The sequence below is a fragment of the Stylophora pistillata genome, chromosome 1 (genome assembly GCF_964205215.1).
Source record: "Stylophora pistillata chromosome 1, jaStyPist1.2, whole genome shotgun sequence".
NCBI lineage: Eukaryota > Metazoa > Cnidaria > Anthozoa > Scleractinia > Pocilloporidae > Stylophora > Stylophora pistillata.
The window spans coordinates 2968738-2987820 of record NC_142519.1 but is presented as its reverse complement, the minus strand read 5'-3'; the positions used below and the strand labels follow the sequence as shown (position 1 = coordinate 2987820).

The 19083-nt window shown below is 37.9% G+C and overlaps 2 protein-coding genes and 1 pseudogene across 3 annotated transcripts; 2 read left to right on the top strand and 1 right to left on the bottom strand.

Moving 5' to 3' along the window:
- The first annotated feature begins 245 nt into the window (after nucleotides 1-245).
- Nucleotides 246-2162, top strand: LOC148740828 (ryncolin-4-like). Its single transcript, XM_088758043.1, has 3 exons — nucleotides 246-401; nucleotides 802-1185; nucleotides 1373-2162. The coding sequence occupies exons 1-3, from the start codon at nucleotides 278-280 to the stop codon at nucleotides 1645-1647; spliced, it is 783 nt and encodes a 260-aa protein (XP_088614169.1). The 5' UTR covers nucleotides 246-277; the 3' UTR covers nucleotides 1648-2162.
- Nucleotides 2163-4416: 2254 nt separating this feature from the next.
- On the bottom strand, nucleotides 4417-6191 carry LOC148740827 (uncharacterized; annotated as a pseudogene).
- A 9391-nt stretch (nucleotides 6192-15582) lies between these two features.
- Nucleotides 15583-18472, top strand: LOC148740826 (angiopoietin-related protein 7-like). Of its 2 annotated transcripts, XM_088747010.1 has the most exons (4): nucleotides 15583-15717; nucleotides 16123-16506; nucleotides 16968-17263; nucleotides 18039-18472. In XM_088747010.1, exons 1-3 carry the CDS (start codon nucleotides 15618-15620, stop codon nucleotides 17240-17242), a joined length of 759 nt encoding a protein of 252 aa, XP_088603136.1. In that variant the 5' UTR covers nucleotides 15583-15617; the 3' UTR covers nucleotides 17243-17263; nucleotides 18039-18472. The 2 variants fall into 2 exon arrangements, with proteins under 2 accessions (XP_088603136.1, XP_088603137.1); XM_088747011.1 differs by lacking the exon at nucleotides 18039-18472 and having other exon boundaries at nucleotides 16968-17833.
- Nucleotides 18473-19083: the final 611 nt, after the last annotated feature.

Here is a 19083-nt window from a genome sequence, read left to right as displayed (position 1 = left end):
GTGTTTTTAGCCGGCATTGTCTCCAGTTGTATATAATTTATCTTTGATCTCAATCGCTGCTTTAATTCCATTAGTTATCCAAGGTTATCCAAAGTGTCCAACTATTTTTTAGCATATTCTCATCACGTACATAGTTCCTACGCCCTGTTACGTCAAGTCAGAAAAATTTTGTATAAATACAGGTTGGAGTAATTGAAATTTCTTCAATCTCCATCTGTCTTACATATGCGTTTCGAGATCTGCAACTGAAAGGTTGGAAGAGGAATTTCATCGTATCATGTGTGCTTCACAAAATTCTTCTTTGCTGTTTATTGTGGCACTTTTACTCATGATTCAGTTGTTACCTTCAACTCGTGCAGCTTCGATAAGTTACCAAAACAGCAATGGAGAATCCGAGAAATGTGAATAAGAATCTATGCTTTGGTATATAATGATAACCCTTGGATTACATGTCCTTGAATACGAATGCTCATCACATATTGACAGACTGTTTTTTCTTGGTTGGCGTTAGGACTCAACGATTCCTCGCAAAGAACAACTCTGCTTGCACTCTAGCGTTCTCCATGAGTTCAGAACTGTCAAAAAACTGAACTATCGATCATTTATTCATTCCATTATAACATTCTGCCAATATGCTATGAGCCTTTCTATTCAAGGAAGTGCAATACAAAGGTTATCATAGCATAACAAAACGCATTATTTCCTTTACTTGATTTTCAATTATTTATTTTTTCCTCGCTTATTCCCTTTCCTTGATACCGTAATCGATAAAAAAAATTTCATTTTTTAATCCACTAACAGCTAAGAGCTGTGCTGAGCTGTACACAAGGGGTCAAACCATAAATGGCGTTTATACAATCGACCCTGATGGTTCAGGTGTCTTTAATGTCTATTGTGACCAGACAACAGCCGGTGGAGGATGGACAGTGATCCAGAAGAGGGTGGATGGAACCGTGGATTTCAATCGCACCTGGAATGACTATAAAAAGGGATTCGGTGATTTCCTCACACGTGGATTTTGGCTAGGACTGGACAAGATCCAACGCCTGACGCAAAACAATAGAGAAAACAAACTCCGCGTGGATCTGGGAGTAACTGCCAACAAAACTGTTCACGCAGAGTATGAGTGGTTTGGTATTGAGAACGAGACAGCTGATTACAAGCTGCACATCGGCAAAATTTCATGTAAGTCAGTTTATTCTTTCTTAATCAATGAACATTGTCATAAATGACAGTTACTATCATCTTCCTATACATATGGTTGATTTCAGAGCACATGTCTCCCAAGAGAGCAAGGCTCTCAAAAATTACGAATAATTGTTATATATGAATTTAAAATATATTGATTTTTTCCCTTTTCTTGTTTGTTTAGCTGCGAATGTTAATGATTCCCTATCCTCTCATAATGGCACGTTATTTGGTACCTGGGACAGACCTCCAGCTGACCATGATTGTGCACCGACGTTAGGGGGTGGCTGGTGGTACCTTTACGTCAATAACATTTGTACTTTTTTCTCAAATCTCAACGGCATCAATCGTCATCGTGGAAGTAATTATGGAATTCATTGGAGAAATTTAAATCCTAAAACTTCTGACACCACGCCCAGATCGACTGAAATGAAAATTAGACCAGTCGACTTTTCTTAAAGACTTTTCCCTAAGGGACCGGACACCTAGATATTTTTATCGTGGGTGGAAGGGAAGGCTTTTGTCTTTGTGAGGATAAAATTTTCCAGATTCCCTCATATTCTTAAGTTTTTCCGTTATGGCAGTAAAAAACAAACATCCTCCGACCACCCAGGCGATAATTGATCATTTTGTACTGATTTATTTGACTTAACGTTAACCCTAATCGCATAGTGCAGTGAAGGGAAAGTCTAGTTTAAAATTTGGTATAGTTATCTAGGATTTATCAGGGAACGTGATTAATTTGAGGAGACTTTTGATGGAATCAAAACGCAAAATTTTGTTTGTAGAAAGTTTGTGGCGATAAATTACATCTGACCTTTCCGTCAGTCAGTTAGATCCAAAAGTAAATTCCTAGAGACATTAATTATAATCGCGTTAAGTCGACTTCATACTGAATTAGATAGATTTTAGGGTCAAATGTAGACGTAGTGCGAAAATGTTGAGATAATTATGTGCAGTAAATAAATGAAATCATAGAAGCCTTCTGTATGAATATGAACGTTTGTGGTAAAAATTAGCAATATCAGTTAAGTCCCAAGAGTTATTCAAGCTTCCTGACCGCTTCTTGGGTTTGTAACGCTTTCTTGAATTAGCAAGCCCCCGTCGTGTTCAGATGAGGCTGTGTAAACACAGAAAAGTCCTCCATTGCTTAAAGGGATCCTCACTGTTTTCGAAAATATCGCTTAAAATGCTCTTTAAGTGTCCAAAAGTATATTTTTCGGACAGAAACATTTTCTCTCCCTTTAGATTTTTAATTGGTTTGGCCTCTCAAAAGAGGCCTTCATGACCAGTTCGAACGTCCCGCGATCGCCATTTTCATTTGGCGCGCAAGGCTTTCTGGGGTGAGGACGTAAAATGGTTGCTCGATTTCCTTGCCCTCGGTAAAAATGGTAGCAAAATGCCGCATTGCGTTGCTTTTGAGGGTAGTATTCAAGCTAAAAACAGGAAAAACCATCCCAAAATTCGTTTCCACAATTTTCCGAATGATGCAGCAACTGGACGAGCTAGGATTCATGCTGTTGGAAGGATATCCTTGCCCAAAGACTCACGTCTGTGTTCGAAGCTCTTCGAAGAGCATTGCTTGGAAGAGTATTATCTCATGGAAGTAAGATTAATGGGGTCAAGTAATTCGAAGAAATCGCTTTAGCCTGGCGCCATTGCGACGCTTTTTTTTTCACAAACCTCCGAAAGGTGGACGCGCATCAACGTGCGAAGGAGAAGAGAGAACGCGAGACAAAGCGACTCCAGGCAAGTTATACTAAATACAATCAAACACAAAAACAACTCGCCTCTAGTTAAAAACAGACAACTTTACCTAAATCCTTCCTTTGTAACTAACTTCCATTTATCGTAAATCTCCATTATGTCCTTTTTACGTTCAGTAATAAAATTATTCTTTCTTAAAAGATGTTTTATCAAACAACAAACATATGAAATACATATATATGAACTGCGGTTATGAAACGTATATGTGCACGATCCTTCGCAGTAAAGCACTATTTAAGCAATAGTGAAAATCAGACCTGAAAAAAATTCAGACCTGTACGGGATTCGAACCACTGACCTCTGCGATACTAGTGCAGCGCTCTACCAATTGAGCTAACAGTGGGCTTGTTAGCTCAATTGGTAGAGCGCTGCACTAGTATCGCAGAGGTCAGTGGTTCGAATCCCATACAGGCCTGAATTTTTTTCAGGTCTGATTTTCACTATTGCTTAAATAGTGCTTTACTGCGAAGGATCGTGCACATATACGTAAGATGTTTTATGTTAGTTGTTTACAAGCCTCCAAGCACGCAAAATTTGCATGTTCCTAATTGAATCATAAATCCGTATAGCTAAGATTGACACATAATGACATCCATGTGCAAACAAGTCAATACCTGAGACTGCCCTTTCATAAGCCTTGAAATAGCATACATTTGAGTAATTTCTTAACACTGGTGTCAGTGAATGCGAAACTGTACTTTCCTAAACTGTACTTATTATTATAATAATTATTTATAATTTGTGCAAAAGGGTTCTCGTTGAAACATTTTATTCAAAGAGGCCCTCAAACTCTGACAAATGGTAATTTTTACTAGGCTGTAATCCAAACTGGAGAGTCGCAGGGGGAGCCAAGGTTCAAAATGTCATGGAGCAAGATTTCAAAGAAGTTTGGTGCCGAGCCAGTTTTAAAAATAAAAAATTATGATTACCTAGAAGATATGTTGTAAGCAGCATTTCACTTGGCAGCATCAGGAACCAAACCTACTGCACGGGTTAAGGACAGGTGCGGTATAATGGCTCCAAAGGAAAGGCCAAGCAGGAAAGAGAAAATGGCAACACGACAGCAACTATCTCGGTTCAAGTATCTAATTATATTCCCCCAAGTTTATTCTTGTTAACAATGGTTTTTTTGACAGGTGGCAAGTTCTGTTTTCATGCATTTCTATGAGGATCAAAACTTTCTCTCTGATGATTACCAGTTTTTGATCTCCTTCAAAAATTGGAAATGTCGCTTTAAAAAATTATTTACAGGAAAAAACATACGCTTTGAATTGTGAAAGTCAATCATTTTATTGACCCCATTACAATGTTTTTTTTGTTTATGTTGTTATAATATGTAAAAAATAGACTTCTTGACCCAAATCAACCAATTTACCTTGTAAATAATACATAATTCAAATTCATCATAAGCATCATCAATCAGTGCAAAAATAGCAGTAAAAAAGGGTGAAATGGGTTGGAAAGAAAGCCCTTTTGATGTATAAACATTATTTTAAATCTCAGAAATCAAATAAGCCATTCATATAACTTTAAATTTTGGTGGTTATAGTTGGCGCTTTCACTTGATGAAATGCTGCAGTGTTTGTTAGAGAGTTAGTCTTCTCAATGAGGCATTTAATCAAGGCTGGTGTTACTGGTCATTCTGCATTCACCTGTGGTGTTCGAAAGAGGAGAGCAGTTGATCCAGTAAATCTATATTCATGGAAAAAAGTAGTTTTCGAGAATTACAAGCTAATGACCCATAAAATTATCCTTGGCTGCAAACAATTCTTGTATGTGTGCTGTAACTGATTAAAATTTTGCTACCAAGATGTATGTTTTAAATAGTTAAAAAGTCCCTACATGTTTGCTCAAGCTCACTGTCAAAGGCACTGTCATCATCATCGTTTCCAGGAAGATATCCAGTGTAAATCCGATCTTCGGAAGAAAAATTTTACCTGATAATTTTTACTGCACACGAGGGGATGACACGTCGAATTTTCTTGCCAAGGTACCCATGAGCCCACCAGAAAAACTACCGATAAGCTGCATAACGAAATGACCTGAAAGACAACAATATATTCCATATTTAAAACATCGCAGAAGAAAATACACATGTTTGCTGCTAATGATACCAGACTTCTTTATGGACATTGACTGGCTTACTCCTGGTTCACATTCAAGTTACCTCAAGTCCATCCCAACCCAGACTGCAGCATCCCCCCCCCCCCCGCCCCCCACAAAAAGAAAACTTAATGAGGGTTTTGGTGTCAGGCTACAATGTAAATATGTAAATCTTTTTGTATAAAATAAGTCACTCCTTTTTTTCGAAGCTCTTCTAAGCACCCCTTCCCCCGAAAACCTTTTTTCCACTCAAAACAATAAACGACAATTGTTGCACACACAATAAAAAAAAAAAAACATATTTTACTGGCATTTAGCTTAATTTCATACTAAAATTTCACTGCCATGAAAACAACCATAAAGTGCCAATACCTGTTGGGCACTTGTTGTCTGTCTGGAAGACCAGTACTTTCCCTGTCGTACAGACTTGCTAGTGCTGTCCACAACACATCCTCGTTTAAACAAACTGCTCGAAAGCTTTCATTGATACATGTCAAGCCTAAAATAATAGAGACAAACTTCATTCAGTTGAAGCAGAAGGTATCTCCTGCCTTTGCTGTTTATGTTTAAAATTCCACAAGACATCTAAATCTAGTCTTCTAAATGACGTTATGTAAACAAAAGAAGATTACATTCATACTCAAAAGAATCCTCTCGTGTCCGAGTAACTGTGTCGAGTTTTGACAAGAGATTTCTTACTCGGGTGATTTGTGATAGTAAAGAAGTGCCTTTTAGAAGAATTTAAGCGAAAGATTCAGGGATAGCCCCGAGCAACCACGAGACCATGGACACGGATTTACCGCAAACAATACAATTACTCGGATCATAAGTGTTTATAATGTTTCTAGTACTTCGTCGGAAAACAAAAGGTGAGATTAAATGATATATTAAATCACAATTAACTAACCTTCCACCAGTTGTGACAAAAAAGGAAGTTCTTTGCAGCGGACACATTCAACTTCACTTAGCATCACGCCACATCTCTCACATTCACACCAAGACAGGTCCGTTCGGCGACTTTCAACTCTCGACGAATCTAACAAAGCTTCTTCCTCCCCAGAATCAATCTGTTCTTCCTCTCCTTCCTCACTGGAATAATATTCAGGTTCAAGCTGATACGGCAGAATACACATCGTAGAACTGATACTAAGTTTGTTTGCAAACAGATGACTGGAACATGTGCCGGACGAGCAATCATTTTACGTTATCACCCCAGAAAGCCCTGCGCGCCGATCAAAATAGCGATCGCGGGACGTTCGAAATGGTCATGAAGGCCTTTTTTTGAGAGGCAAGAACGAAAAATCAAAGGGAAGAGAAGAATTTTCTGTCCAAAGAATCTACTTTTGGACACTTAAAGAACAGTTTAAGTAATATTTTAAAAAAAAAAGTGGAGGACCCCCTTAAATATCAATTGAAATGTTGTTAATTTTGATTCATTCTAAGTCTTTCATGGATTGAGCAGAAAAAAAATCTGAACAACTGTTGACAATGGTTTAACATTCAAATGAAAATGTATTTGAGCTATACACAAATACGTCGCCTAATTTGAAAAGATCACGGAAGGGAGAAGGGTCGTGACCAAAGTCACCCTCCCGAAGGATCAATCGTTTGGTTGGAAATTTTCACTAGTTTTTTGTGAGTCTTTTCCATGTTCAGATGAAGTTGTGTAAACACGGAAAAAAGGCCTACTCTTGGACCTTAAGTCGCTTTAGGTCGCCTAAAGTCGTTATTGGTCACGCAATGTTAGAAGGGGTCCACCCTTCCCAATTTACCCCATTGACCCCACTCTAATCATAAGGATCAGAGGAGGAGGCATGGTGGCTGAATGGTTTGTGTACTGGACTCTAAATTAGTCCAGTTTTGGTGTCTAGTGTTGGAGCATTGCATTGTGTTCTTGGGCATTTTACTGTAAGATAAAAATGCCTCACCTTTCCCAGGTGTAAATGTGAATACTGGTTTGCAGGGGGGGAGGTAACCCTGTGATGGACAACGAGTTTAATTGTTGTTTTCGTGAGGTGGGCAATGGCTTCCATATACATGGAAACCCCATGTGAAAATATTCATGCACCTGTCTAGCCCCTGTGTTGGCATGGGTAATTCCTACATGAAGACAATACTGATGTAGGAAATATGAATATGTATACTCTTCCATTTTCTTACTAAAACAACTATCTATTCGAACAAAATTTCTCTCTTGTATTTCATGATGAAAAAGTTGATAAAAGGGTTGACACGGTCGATTGTCATCAGGATATAATAAATATTGAATCACATCAAACGTACAGTACCGGATCATCAAGATAAAACGATAGAACGTTATTCTGGAGAAAGGCTCAAAACTTGCCACTCACTTATACCTTGAGCTGTAAAAATAGCACTATGAAAAGTCATCTAAACTTAACTGAAGCTAAATTTTATCCACTTAACTTACCCAGAGTAAAAGAGTGATAAAAGTGGGCCATTTCTCCAGCATTAACCCATTGATCTGTACTAGCTACTTCTACCGTGGTATAAGACCAACTGGAAACAATTGAACTTTGTAGCTCGACGAGCCTACTAACGGCGTAAATATTTATCGATCTTGAGACTTTGAAAGTCTTTTTTTACACCTCATCCTCGTCAGTTTGATGATCAACATATATGAACTCCTTCTAAGCCGAGAAAGGCCTTTTACCAGCAAACCAGTCATATTTGATCACGAGAAATAAGTTTTGTCCCGTGACCAAAGTGCACGCGAGCCTGCTGAAAAGTGTACAGAGAAATAATTAATTTATATGTGCGAAAAAAAAAGACATTAAAAAGCTTCAGAAAAATTCACTCTGAAAGTTTAACTGGGCGACTGCTTCCATAAAAACACCGCGCACGTGCTTTTCCCTCGTGGAGTAGATTATCATTCTGGCCTGCATTCTTTCCCAATCCATACCCACAGAAAAAGTCCACCTTGTGTCTATTGACTGGTTGCCTGCCTGCATTGCAGAAAGAAAATCCTACCAGTGACACAATCCGAGGTAAGGTGAAGGAAACTTTCGGTAATAGCGAATAGTGTGAGCGTACTTGGCGAGAGAAGCCCTCTAATTAATGTTGTTCCGCTCCTAACTTCGAAGCATGGAAACAAGTTGCGGCGCAAAGGTTGCTGGGAGAATTTAAATGGCGGAGGTTGCAGAGCCAGTTATCAGCTTGGAGAATTTCGTCGTGGCTCGTTAGTTCCTGGAAAGCTGTTAAGGTAACAATAAATGCTTTTAAACCTGCAATACTGTCACCAGGCTAACAAGAAACTTTAACTATTTTTTTTAGGTGAAACACTGCAGGGTAGGAACAAGCGAATGCTTGGAAGGTGTTGATGATCCGATCAACAGAGGAAAAGATCTTCCAAAGAGACTAGATTCTCTATAATTGCAAATTCGAAGTTTTTTGCAGCTAGAAGAGTAGTTGGAGAGACTGGAAAGGAAGTATTTTTACGAAGGACCTTAGCATATGGTTTTCAGTATGGTATTGGGGTTTTTTGTCTAACTGAGGCAGGAGAACAACAAATTGGTTGGGTCCCTGAAAAGGATCGAGAAATTTTGGATTTTTCACTAGCTTTGACCGTAGAATTTAACAATAACTGTCGTGGTAACTTTTTTAATTATTTTTTGCTAAATTGGATTGAAATTTGGATATTTTAGACTACGGCGACTTATGAGCATAAAAAAGTAAGCAAAATGACTATTGTGGTTATTGCAAGGGATTCTGTAAATATTTTTAAGGTTTATTGAGAGACTGTTGCTAACTTTGATTTTATTCCTTCAGTCAAATAAAATCGCTTTGAATTGCCTTAAGTCACCTTAAGTTGCATTAAATTGCCTAAAGTCCCAATGTTTTTTCCGCCAATTTTCCCTAAGTCTCTTTAAGTCGCCTTAAATCGCCTAAAGTCGCCCAAAGTTACAGCGACTTAAGGTCCTGGAGTAGGCCTGAAAAAGTCCTCCATTGCTTAAATCAATGTAATTGTTGGTCCATGAGCTTTTCAAAGACTTAGCTGGAGACAAACCTGAACAATTGGTGGATAGACGGACACGCTCATTGGTTGTGCTCAACACAGATACGATTGCGAAATTTGCAGAAGTAGAGATGTCGTGATCACAGACATCGTTGAAGACATTTGTTAAGGTCAGCACACACAATTGACTAGTCCGTGTAACAAGTCGCGGGAACAAGTCTCATCGAGTGAACTAGCTATTTTTGCAACAAAAATCTAGTCGCACGGACTGAAAGTTTGGTCCTTGCGACTAGTCTCACGAATTCAAACTGCGTTGGCGATAACATTTAAATCATGAATAAAAATGATACTCTGGGAAACAAAGTACAACTCAGTGATACAAACATGATACGATGGAATTTCTTCTCCGACCTTAAAGTTAAATATTTTGTAAAATGTAACAGTATTACACTAAAGAAATTACAGCTGCTTAACCTTGCATTTATATCCAAACCACTTCCTTAACCGATCATGGAGTAAATATTGTACGCAAAATAAGAATTTGATCGAAGACTGTATTTCCCGGGAATTTCCCAATACTCCTAAAGGAGGATATTTGAAACAGTGTCCGTATTTATTTTCTTGAATCAATATAGCCTGTTCACAACGACTGAGATAATATTTTGAGTCGAAATGAGCGTGGGCTCGCTGTTCTTGTTTGGAAGACGTCTCCTTTGCGGTAAAATCTTAGTTCAGTGAAATGAGCTCCTAACAAAAGATGATGAGCAAACACAATCCTAAGGCGAAACCTCGTCACTCCTAAAAAGAAATAATATCAAATGTTCCCTCACAGTCTGGCTATGATTGTATTAAACATATTATAGTTTATATAATTGTTATATGTTAGCTGTGATTAATCTGTAAGGTGAGAGAGGATGATGTCTTATTGAAAGTTTCATTTATAAAATGATCGAACGAATCGGATTAGTGCTAAAGGCCGTAAGTCGGAAATGTCATTTTCACGAAGTGTGCGCCGTCATTATCTTCGTAGCCTACTCTTAAGAGTCAACATAACTCGAACAAATCCCGTAGCAATTTTTCTTGCAAAATATTTTCTTTTACGAATTAAGGTGAAAAACATACCTGGTCCAGTTAAAGAGCTCGAGGGTAGAACATTTTAATAAAATGTTCCATTATCTTAAAACTACCTTGCAGAAAGCAGCATAAACGAAATCGATTCTCTCATTAAGATAAACACAGGTAAACTTGAAAGTCAATGTAAATCTAGAAAAAAAAAACAAAAACAAAAAAACACTGCATAGCTCTAAATCTCCTTCACATCATATTTGCGTTTACTGAGGAGAAAGTCCAACTTGCCGAATCAGACCCACGACTAAAAGAGTGATTCAGTCTGTCTCCACTGAGTCTCGAAACCGCTGGTTAAAACGGTCAAGAAAGAATGCTTCACCCTTTAACAGAACTAACTCGTGGAATTTACTGCTGCACGTCTTGAATTTTATTGAACCTACCATCGCAAAAATGCGTTCTGAGGATTATAGTTTTGAGGTAGAATATTTGAAGTATTTTATTTAGGTAGTAATTACGAAATCGTCATCAACAAAGATCGTTATAATACAGAGGCAATATTAGAATGACGTAGGAACTAATGAATATCTCTCAAGAACCCAATAGCGCGCAGGAGACTTGTTGTTAAGACGTTGCTGTTCTCGAGACATTTCAGGAAATGGTTCGATCATGATTCCATATCGGTGGTTTCCTCGCCTTTTCGGATAGCAACGTCTAGGACTTGCGTCTTTAAAACTGACCTTATTTGAAACTGACCTTATCCTAGCTCTATACTGCTTTCAAGACGAATAGCGCTGAAGCGAAAAAAATTAATAATGACATTCTGATCAATTTTCTGAATTTTTTGGGAGAACAGCGACGTGAACACCGGAAGTCGAAATAAACTGTGTGTAAACTATCATATTCGCTGTCTAGTTATCAAATGATGTTTCCAGTATGTTGCTTATGACTCTGATATTGCCAATGTAATGTACTAATCTTTGTTTACAAGATTTTTGTTCTTTTTATTAGGAAGTTTAAGAAAACCACGACGGCCACAGGAATGGGATCGTCGCTAAACTAAAGGTTTAATAAGCAGAACAATGTCTTTGTACTTGCGTTGTGTTTATTTGTAAATTTCTTTGCGTCCTTTGCAGGGACCTTAGGCAAACCACAAGGAAACGGCAACGAAGACGTGGCGAAACAAATGATGAAACTGGCAGAATAGTCGCTTAGCATGTGCATTTTAAAACTTTGTTCATTTCTTAGCCGTCCTCTGCCAAACAACAACGTGAAATTACCAAAACTTACGTTGTCCCGGAATTACTTGTTTAAATTTCAGATGTAACCCCGCTCGCATACGTGAGGGAGAGGAGGAGGTGTGGCGCGCAAGAGACAGCCAATACATCCAGACATTCGCGAAATTCTGACTATAAATAAAAATTCACTTTTTATTGGACGTTTTCTTCGCTGTTACCGTCCTAACCGCTTAAGATCCCTAACAACGCAAAATGACCAGACCTTGCGTCGTCTGGAGAAAGTGAGCGATGACAGCTGATTTTACCTATAATTTTATTCCAATTTAACGCTGTGTTTCATATTTAGTTTTGAGATAGTTTTGACAGTGAGAAAAAAAAAATTACTATAGATCTATCGCGGCGTCGCCGTTGTCGTTTCTTGAACTCCCTAGTAAGTAACGTTTAAGAGGTACTGCAAAGCCTTTCGTAAAGGGTGGTTTACTTGGATTTTTCGCTCTGAAGCCTGTACATGAAATTGGTTTAAAGGTGAATAAACGACTGGTAAACCTTAGATTTTCGGTTTGTTCACTGTCACAGTATTAATTATTTATGGCTTACGAGTTTGTCTACGAGACCAGGCAGGCGGTACACGTGCTATCTCAGCAATTTCTTTCAGACTCTCAGAGATTGTGAGATTCAAAGAGTTCTCCAAGAATCCAGAGTAGTTCGGTTTCAGCTTAATCCCTGGGGTATGAGAGCTCTCAGATCAAATCCCAGGGATAAAATCCCGATATTTGCTTGAAAAGTGCACTTTCAGCAAATATCTCTCAAAGTCATATGGCCAAACTTTATTAAAATATTAAACAGTCAGAGCACCAAAGTTGGTGTTGTTGTGTCGGCCACATGACCTGAGGAGGTAATGACACGTGGAGCGACGGGCGAGAGAGGTCGATTGAATTCGTTTGTTATTAGTTATCTTATATGTGATTAAAGAGACGTACTTACGGACATAATACAACAGGTGTAGCCTGATTTAGAGCGGTTAATGAGTTGATTTAGAGCGGTTAGTCCATTGAGCTAACCGCCTCCTGGTTAGCTCAATGGATAGGGCGTTGGACTATTGTGCGGGAGGTCGAAGGCTCGAGCCCCGGCCGAACCAACACTCAGGGTCTTAAAATAATTGAGAAGAATTTGCTGCCTTTCTATAACATCAAGAGATGGTTAGATATTCTAGTCTTCTCGGATAGGGACGAATAAATGGAGGTCCCATCTCGTGCAGGGCTGGGGTAGGAGACGTTAATTTCCAACACACGAGATTACTGTGTGATGGATGTCCTCCCCCGCGGTGGGATGGGTGGTTTATTGGGTCTGCAGTAATTGGCGCAAGCTGTTGCGGTGTCCTTGCCGGTTGGCGAAGATAAATAAAAAATAAATAAATAAATAAATAAAGAGTAACCATGTCACGTAAAGTTTTTTAAAACTCAAAAAAAATTAGGGATTTTTACTGGCAAACATCTGTGATGAGCAACATTACAGCTTGAGCTATCATATAACTATGTTTTCCAAGAGATTATAGGAATGAATTTTCTTAAAAAAAAAAACCACCAAAAAGAAAAAGACGTGGCCTCTAGAAAATGTTTCTGATCACACCGTCTTCTAAAGTGTGTGGTTATCGACGTTGATTTATGCAAATTTTGATCACAAATTTGGGTAAAAGTACTTTAATGAGCCAAATGGTATCAATGACGTTACTTGATTTTCATTCAGGTTTGGAACAGGACACTGTTAAATATAAATCTCATAAATGCTGCTATGTTGACACTTATGATTCGTGAAAGGTATGTTCAAAGCTAGAAACGAGCTGAATAATTCTAGCATCACAGAGGAAACAGAAGCTCTCAGGTATATACAAAAAAAGGTGTTCCTGTGTTGTATTTGGGCTCCATAGGGGCTGCTTGCGTTTCATATAACATTTGTGACGTAACTATGAAAGCCGCGCAAAGCATCAAAGTACTTGAACTTAATGATACAAATACATTACGATGAAATGCTGCAATACCTTAAATACAACACAGTAAAAAACTGAAGGAACTTTTATTGGAAACATTATGCAATTCAAGACAGTCCAGACATAGTAATGTTCAGAATGGAATTATTATTGTTGCTTTGCTATTTACAGAAGTTTTACGAGTGTTAACATCAATTGTTAGGTTTATAATCACCTTAGCTGTGCTTGTGCTAGCCACAAGTACAATATACAAAAAAAAAAAAAAGCAGAAGAGATGATAGAGTATTTGTAGATAACTTCGAAATCTCTAGGCGAGCGGCATGATTTGTAAAATTCATAAGTGCTCGTAATTAACCTTATGGTTTAGTTGTGATATATCAGACATTCGACGTTGTAAATTCTTTAATTTCATAAGCTTTAGGTTTATTTGTCTTGAAACCAGCTGAGAGCAAGGATAAGGTTATAGCTCGAGTTGTACTTTAAAGAAGCAGCTGAGTAAGGAGCGTGGGAGGACAAAGGACTTTTCTGTCTGCCACACCTTCAAATGATAGTATAACCTTGGGATACGTGTTTGGAAAACTAATTGATTTCTGCTCGTTACTTCAAAGAATACAAGTTACGAATGAAAGATATTATTGGCTCGTTGAAAGACATTATATTCCTGTATTTTACCCCAACACAGCCGATATTTTGTGGAATAGGCGTCGCAAAATCGTAATTACCTTTCTATTGCGACACACATTATGCAGTGTTCGAGGATGTAATACTGTGAACAACTTCTGTTCTTTTCTTTTTAATACGTAAAACCCTAAATTGAAATTTAGTGTCGAATTTTTTGTAACTTTTTCAATGCAACTTGTTTTGTCAGTTGTAAATCAAGATTTACGATGGAGACAATTGACAGCAAATCTTTATAATTCTGATAAACCGTGTGGACAAAATTAAAATAGTTTAAATTCTCTGTTTCGAATTTTTGCATTGAATTACGATATTTGTTAATGTCTTACATACCGACATGAACGCGAGTAGTACAGAATCGAAAGCTCTGAATGAATGAGTTTTTTTCATGTGCATGTTTCATTCATGCATATTCTGTCCTCAATGCAGAGAGCCGAAAAATAACGAGAAGAAAGTCGAGCAGCAAAATACCTCAACATAACCGATTTGTCTCAGTACTAGTTGCCAGTGATAAGGAATACCTAATTGACATACACAGCGGGAATAATACCAGAGAGAGATCGAACATATGTATTTTCTTTTTTTTCGTTTAGCGTTTTCGTTTTAATAAAGAACTTGTAATGATTTTAATGTTATTTTCAAGTTATTGGGTTTTAAAACCTTGTTGGTGCAAATGACGTCGAAGAGTTAATCAAAAACAGCTCTGCTTGACACAACCTTATCATTTTGATCAAAATTCCTCAAAGGTAAAGGTTACACGAAGAATATTGTCGGAAAAGAATTGAATATCTTGAAAAAGTACTTAGAAAATAATAAAAAAAAATAAATAAATAAAAAAAAACAAAAAAACAAAGAATAAGAAACAAGGCTTACCGCATTACGAAACAAACGTGAGAAAAAATTTTTAGTACCGACTTACTGCCAATTGTGTTTTTCGTAAATTTGAACTCGACAAAAGAGCGCCCAAACAGCCACGTCGAAAAAGTTTCGAAAGAATGGACTCCTATAGCTATTCGTATATTGAGATATATACTTTAGTAGAGATGCTGGAGTTGCTCTCCAAACTTGAAGACTGCACGCTGACGAATTAAACCAATACAGAAAGGATTTATCTTGTTTAATTTGTTTTTTAATGACTTCCTCAGGAAAACGTTGCAGTGTTGTAGGATGGTTGACCAAGAATACGATCATTTTGATGGTGTGGCTGACGGAAAAAATTCTTTGTCGTCGCACGCTCCTTTCTCAGCTGTTTCTTGTTAGCGATTGGTTTCAAGACAAATAAAACTGAAACTCCGAACTCGACAAAACAAATCATGCCGCTTTCCTTGATATTTGGAAGTTATCTAAAAATACCCATGGCCAATAACTACTGGGCTATTCTAAATTTTCTCACGTGTATCGAGCTTGTGGGAAGCACAAGCACAGTTAATGTCATTACGAATATAAAAATTGATATAAACACTTGTAAAACGATTCCTCTGGCCTTTCACAACATTACTTTCCTAGAATGTTCTGAATTACATTAGGTTTCCAATAAAAGTCTCTTCAGCTTTCAACTGTGCTGTACTTCACACTACTACAGCATTAAGGTCGGAGTGAGAAGTTTCCCTGTATCATGTCTGTATCATCAAGTTCGTATTTGATGCTCAGTGTGGCTTTAGTAGTCACGTTTCAAATGATAGATGGCACATGCAAGACCCGAGAATCTGGAATAGGTAAGTAAGATTCCTTTTCATTGGCATATTCTTGTAATCGTTGGATGGTAAATTTGACGCTCATTCTCTCTTGGAAGACGCTCATGAACAAAATGCTAGTGTACGAAATGTTTCTTTTTTTTCTAGCCAGAGTTCATCTTTAACAATTTTTTTCCGCAAACTAGACTTGTAATCGTAACTGGGTGTATCTAACTGTAAAAACTGCCACAAAACAGATATCGATTAATTTAGAATATGAAATCCCAATCCTCATGAGTTGAAGTGATGATTTTTCCTTCGATGTCTTTTCCTTACTCGTTCTCTTTTCCATTTTCTCTTTTCTCATAGTAGATGGTAGAATGCATGTGCATCTTAGAACGAAAAACTTTCTTCCGCGTTACTATATAAATTCTTTTTATTTTTCAGCTAAGAACTGTGCTGAGCTTTACAAGTGCGGTCAAACCATCAGTGGTGTTTATACCATCGACCCTGATGGTTCAGGTCTCTTTGATGTCTATTGTGACCACACAACAGCCGACGGAGGATGGACAGTGATCCAGAAGAGGGTGGATGATACCGTGGATTTCAATCGCACCTGGAATGTCTATAAAAAGGGATTCGGTGATTTCCTCATTCGTGAATTTTGGCTCGGACTGGACAAGATCCAACGCCTGACGCAAAACAAGACAGAAAACAAACTCCGCGTGGATCTGGGAATAACTGACGACAAAACTGTCTACGCAGAGTATGAATGGTTTGGTATTGAGAACGAGACAGCTGATTACAAACTGCACATCGGCAATATTTCATGTAAGTCAATTTACTCTTTCCTAATCAATGCACATTGTCATAAATGACAGTTGCTATCACCTCCCTTACATCCGGTTGATCTCAAAGCAAATGTCTCCCAAAGGACTGCTTGCCTTGAGAATATCAGTGTCAATCATATCTGGTTATGCATATCACACTCATGAGACTAACCCTGAACAACTCCTTTACTTGAGAGTTGCCTGTAACTCGGTGGCATAGAATCAATCGGGTGACACGAGGACCTGGAATGTATAGGAAACTAGTGATCAGATTTGATTCAGTAACTTGGATGCTCTAGAATTAAAAATGGTTTCTGAAATGTCACCTCCACAAGTAGCAGAATCGCATCGTATTATACACAAAAATGGACCAGAGCTAGGCTCTCAACAATTACGAATAATTACTATCCATGAATTTAAAATATATTGAATTTTTTTCCTCTTTCTTTTTTTTGTGTTTAGCTGCAACCGTTAGTGATTCCCTATCCTTTCATAATGGCAAGTTATTCGGTACCTGGGACAGGCTTCCAGCTAACCGTGATTGTGCACCGACATTAGGAGGAGGCTGGTGGTACCTCTACTTGAATAAGATTTGTACTGTTTCCTCAAATCTCAACGGGATCTATCCTCATCGTGGAAGTAACTCTCGAATTCACTGGGCAAATTTAAACCCTGAAGCTAAAAACACCACTCCCATATCAACTGAAATGAAAATCAGACCAGTGGACTTTTTTTAAAACCTTCTTCCTGGAGGACTGGTAATTTTCTTTTTATTATTATTATTTTTTATTTTATTTAATTTTTTTTTAAACGCGGGTGAGTGTAGGAGAAGGATTTTGTTTGTGTCAGGATAAAATTTTCCAGATTCCCTTAGAAGGCTCTGTAATCGCATAGTCCAGTGGAGAGAAAGTCAAATTTAAAATTTGGTACAGTTAACTAGGATTTATCAGGGAACGTGATTATTTTAAGAAGTCTTGATGGAAACAAAACGCAGTTTTTTTTATGTAGAAATTGTGCACCGGTAAACTACGCCTGACCCTGCCTTCAGTCAGTTAGATCCAAAAGTAAATTCCTAGAGGCATTAATTGTAATTAGGTTAAGTCGTAATAAGTAATTTCTTAGAAATCGACTTTGAAATAAAAGCTAGCGCTAAGAAGTCACTACTTTTCGACCTCTCTGAGGTCATTTTCAAGTGAGTAGGTTGAGGGAACTCCATATATACTAAATTAGATTGATTTTAAGGTCAACTGTTAACGTTGTGTGAAAACGTTAAGATAATTATTTGCAGTAAATAAATGAAATCATACCTTCTGTATGTTTATAAATGATGTTTGTGGCAAAAGTTAGCAATATCACTCAAGTCTCAAGAGCTATGCAAACCTCCTGACCGCTTCTTGGGTTTGTAAAGCTTTCTCGAAATTTGCAGGCCCCCATTGTGTTTAATTGAGGCAATGTTAACATGGTAAAAGTCCTCCATTGCTTAAATATCTATTTAAATGTTCTTAATTTTGATTCATCGTAATTCTTTCATAGATTAAGTCGAAAGCAAACCCGAACAACTGCAGATGATGGTTTAACATTCAAATGAAAGTATATTTGAAATGTACACAGAAGTGTCGTCTAATTTAGAAGACTGGAAAAGAGAAGGGTCGTGATCGAAGTCACTCTCCCGAAGAATCAATCGTTTGGTTGGAAATTTGCACTAGTTTTCTGTAAGGTTTTTCCATGTTTGGATGATGTTGCGTAAACACAGAAAGAGTCCTCCATGGCTTAAATTAATCTTATTGTTGGTCCGTGAGCTTTTCATAGACTTAGCTGTAAACAAACCAAAACTATTGTGGATAGACGGACAAGCTCGATGGTCTGTGCTAAACTTAACAATTGGTTCATACGTCAGCGTGCGTTCATCGAAATATCAAGCACACGGAAAGTTTGGAGAGCACGAAAGATGCGTAGGGGTTGCTCGAGGCGTAGCCGAGCTTCTCAGTAATCTCGTGTGTGGGAAATTAACGTCTCCTTCCCCAACCCTGCAGGAGACTGGACCTCCATTTATTCGTCCCTATCCGAGAAGACTAGAATGTCTAACCATTTCTTGATTTTAAAGAGAGGTAGCAAATCCTTCTCAATTATTTTAAGACCCTGAGTGTTGGTCCGGCAGGGGCTCGAACCCTCGACCTCCCGCACAATAGTCCAGCGCTCTATCCATTGAGCTAACCGGGAGGCTGTTAGCTCAATGGATAGGCCTAGCCACAAGTTGCCAATGATTCCCCAAAAAAGTTGCCGATAAAAAAGTTTAAAATTTATCAAAAAGTTGCTATTTTTTTTAAAAAAGTTGCCAAAAACTTGCTGAATTTCCAAAAAGTTGCCGAAAAGTTGGCAAAATTTTTCTGCTTTTCGTACCTTTTTTGGGTGTTAAAGATTAAAAATTCGCACATTCCTTCTTATCAAAACTTTATTTGTCAAAGTCCAATGATAATATGAGAGGTTCTTTCCATTTCACTTGATGAAAAAATAGTCACTGTAATTATCCGCCATCTTGAAAAATGTGAAACCTGATACCACTGACCTCGTGATAAGG

Coding starts and splice junctions, on each gene's coding strand:
- LOC148740826 (XM_088747010.1), top strand. CDS start 15,618: ATGTCTGTATCATCAAGTTCGTATTTGATGCTCAGTGTGGCTTTAGTA. Junction 15,718..16,122: donor GACCCGAGAATCTGGAATAG/GTAAGTAAGATT, acceptor TTTATTTTTCAG/CTAAGAACTGTGCTGAGCTT. Junction 16,507..16,967: donor GCACATCGGCAATATTTCAT/GTAAGTCAATTT, acceptor TTTTGTGTTTAG/CTGCAACCGTTAGTGATTCC.
- LOC148740828 (XM_088758043.1), top strand. CDS start 278: ATGTGTGCTTCACAAAATTCTTCTTTGCTGTTTATTGTGGCACTTTTA. Junction 402..801: donor CAATGGAGAATCCGAGAAAT/GTGAATAAGAAT, acceptor ATCCACTAACAG/CTAAGAGCTGTGCTGAGCTG. Junction 1,186..1,372: donor GCACATCGGCAAAATTTCAT/GTAAGTCAGTTT, acceptor TTGTTTGTTTAG/CTGCGAATGTTAATGATTCC.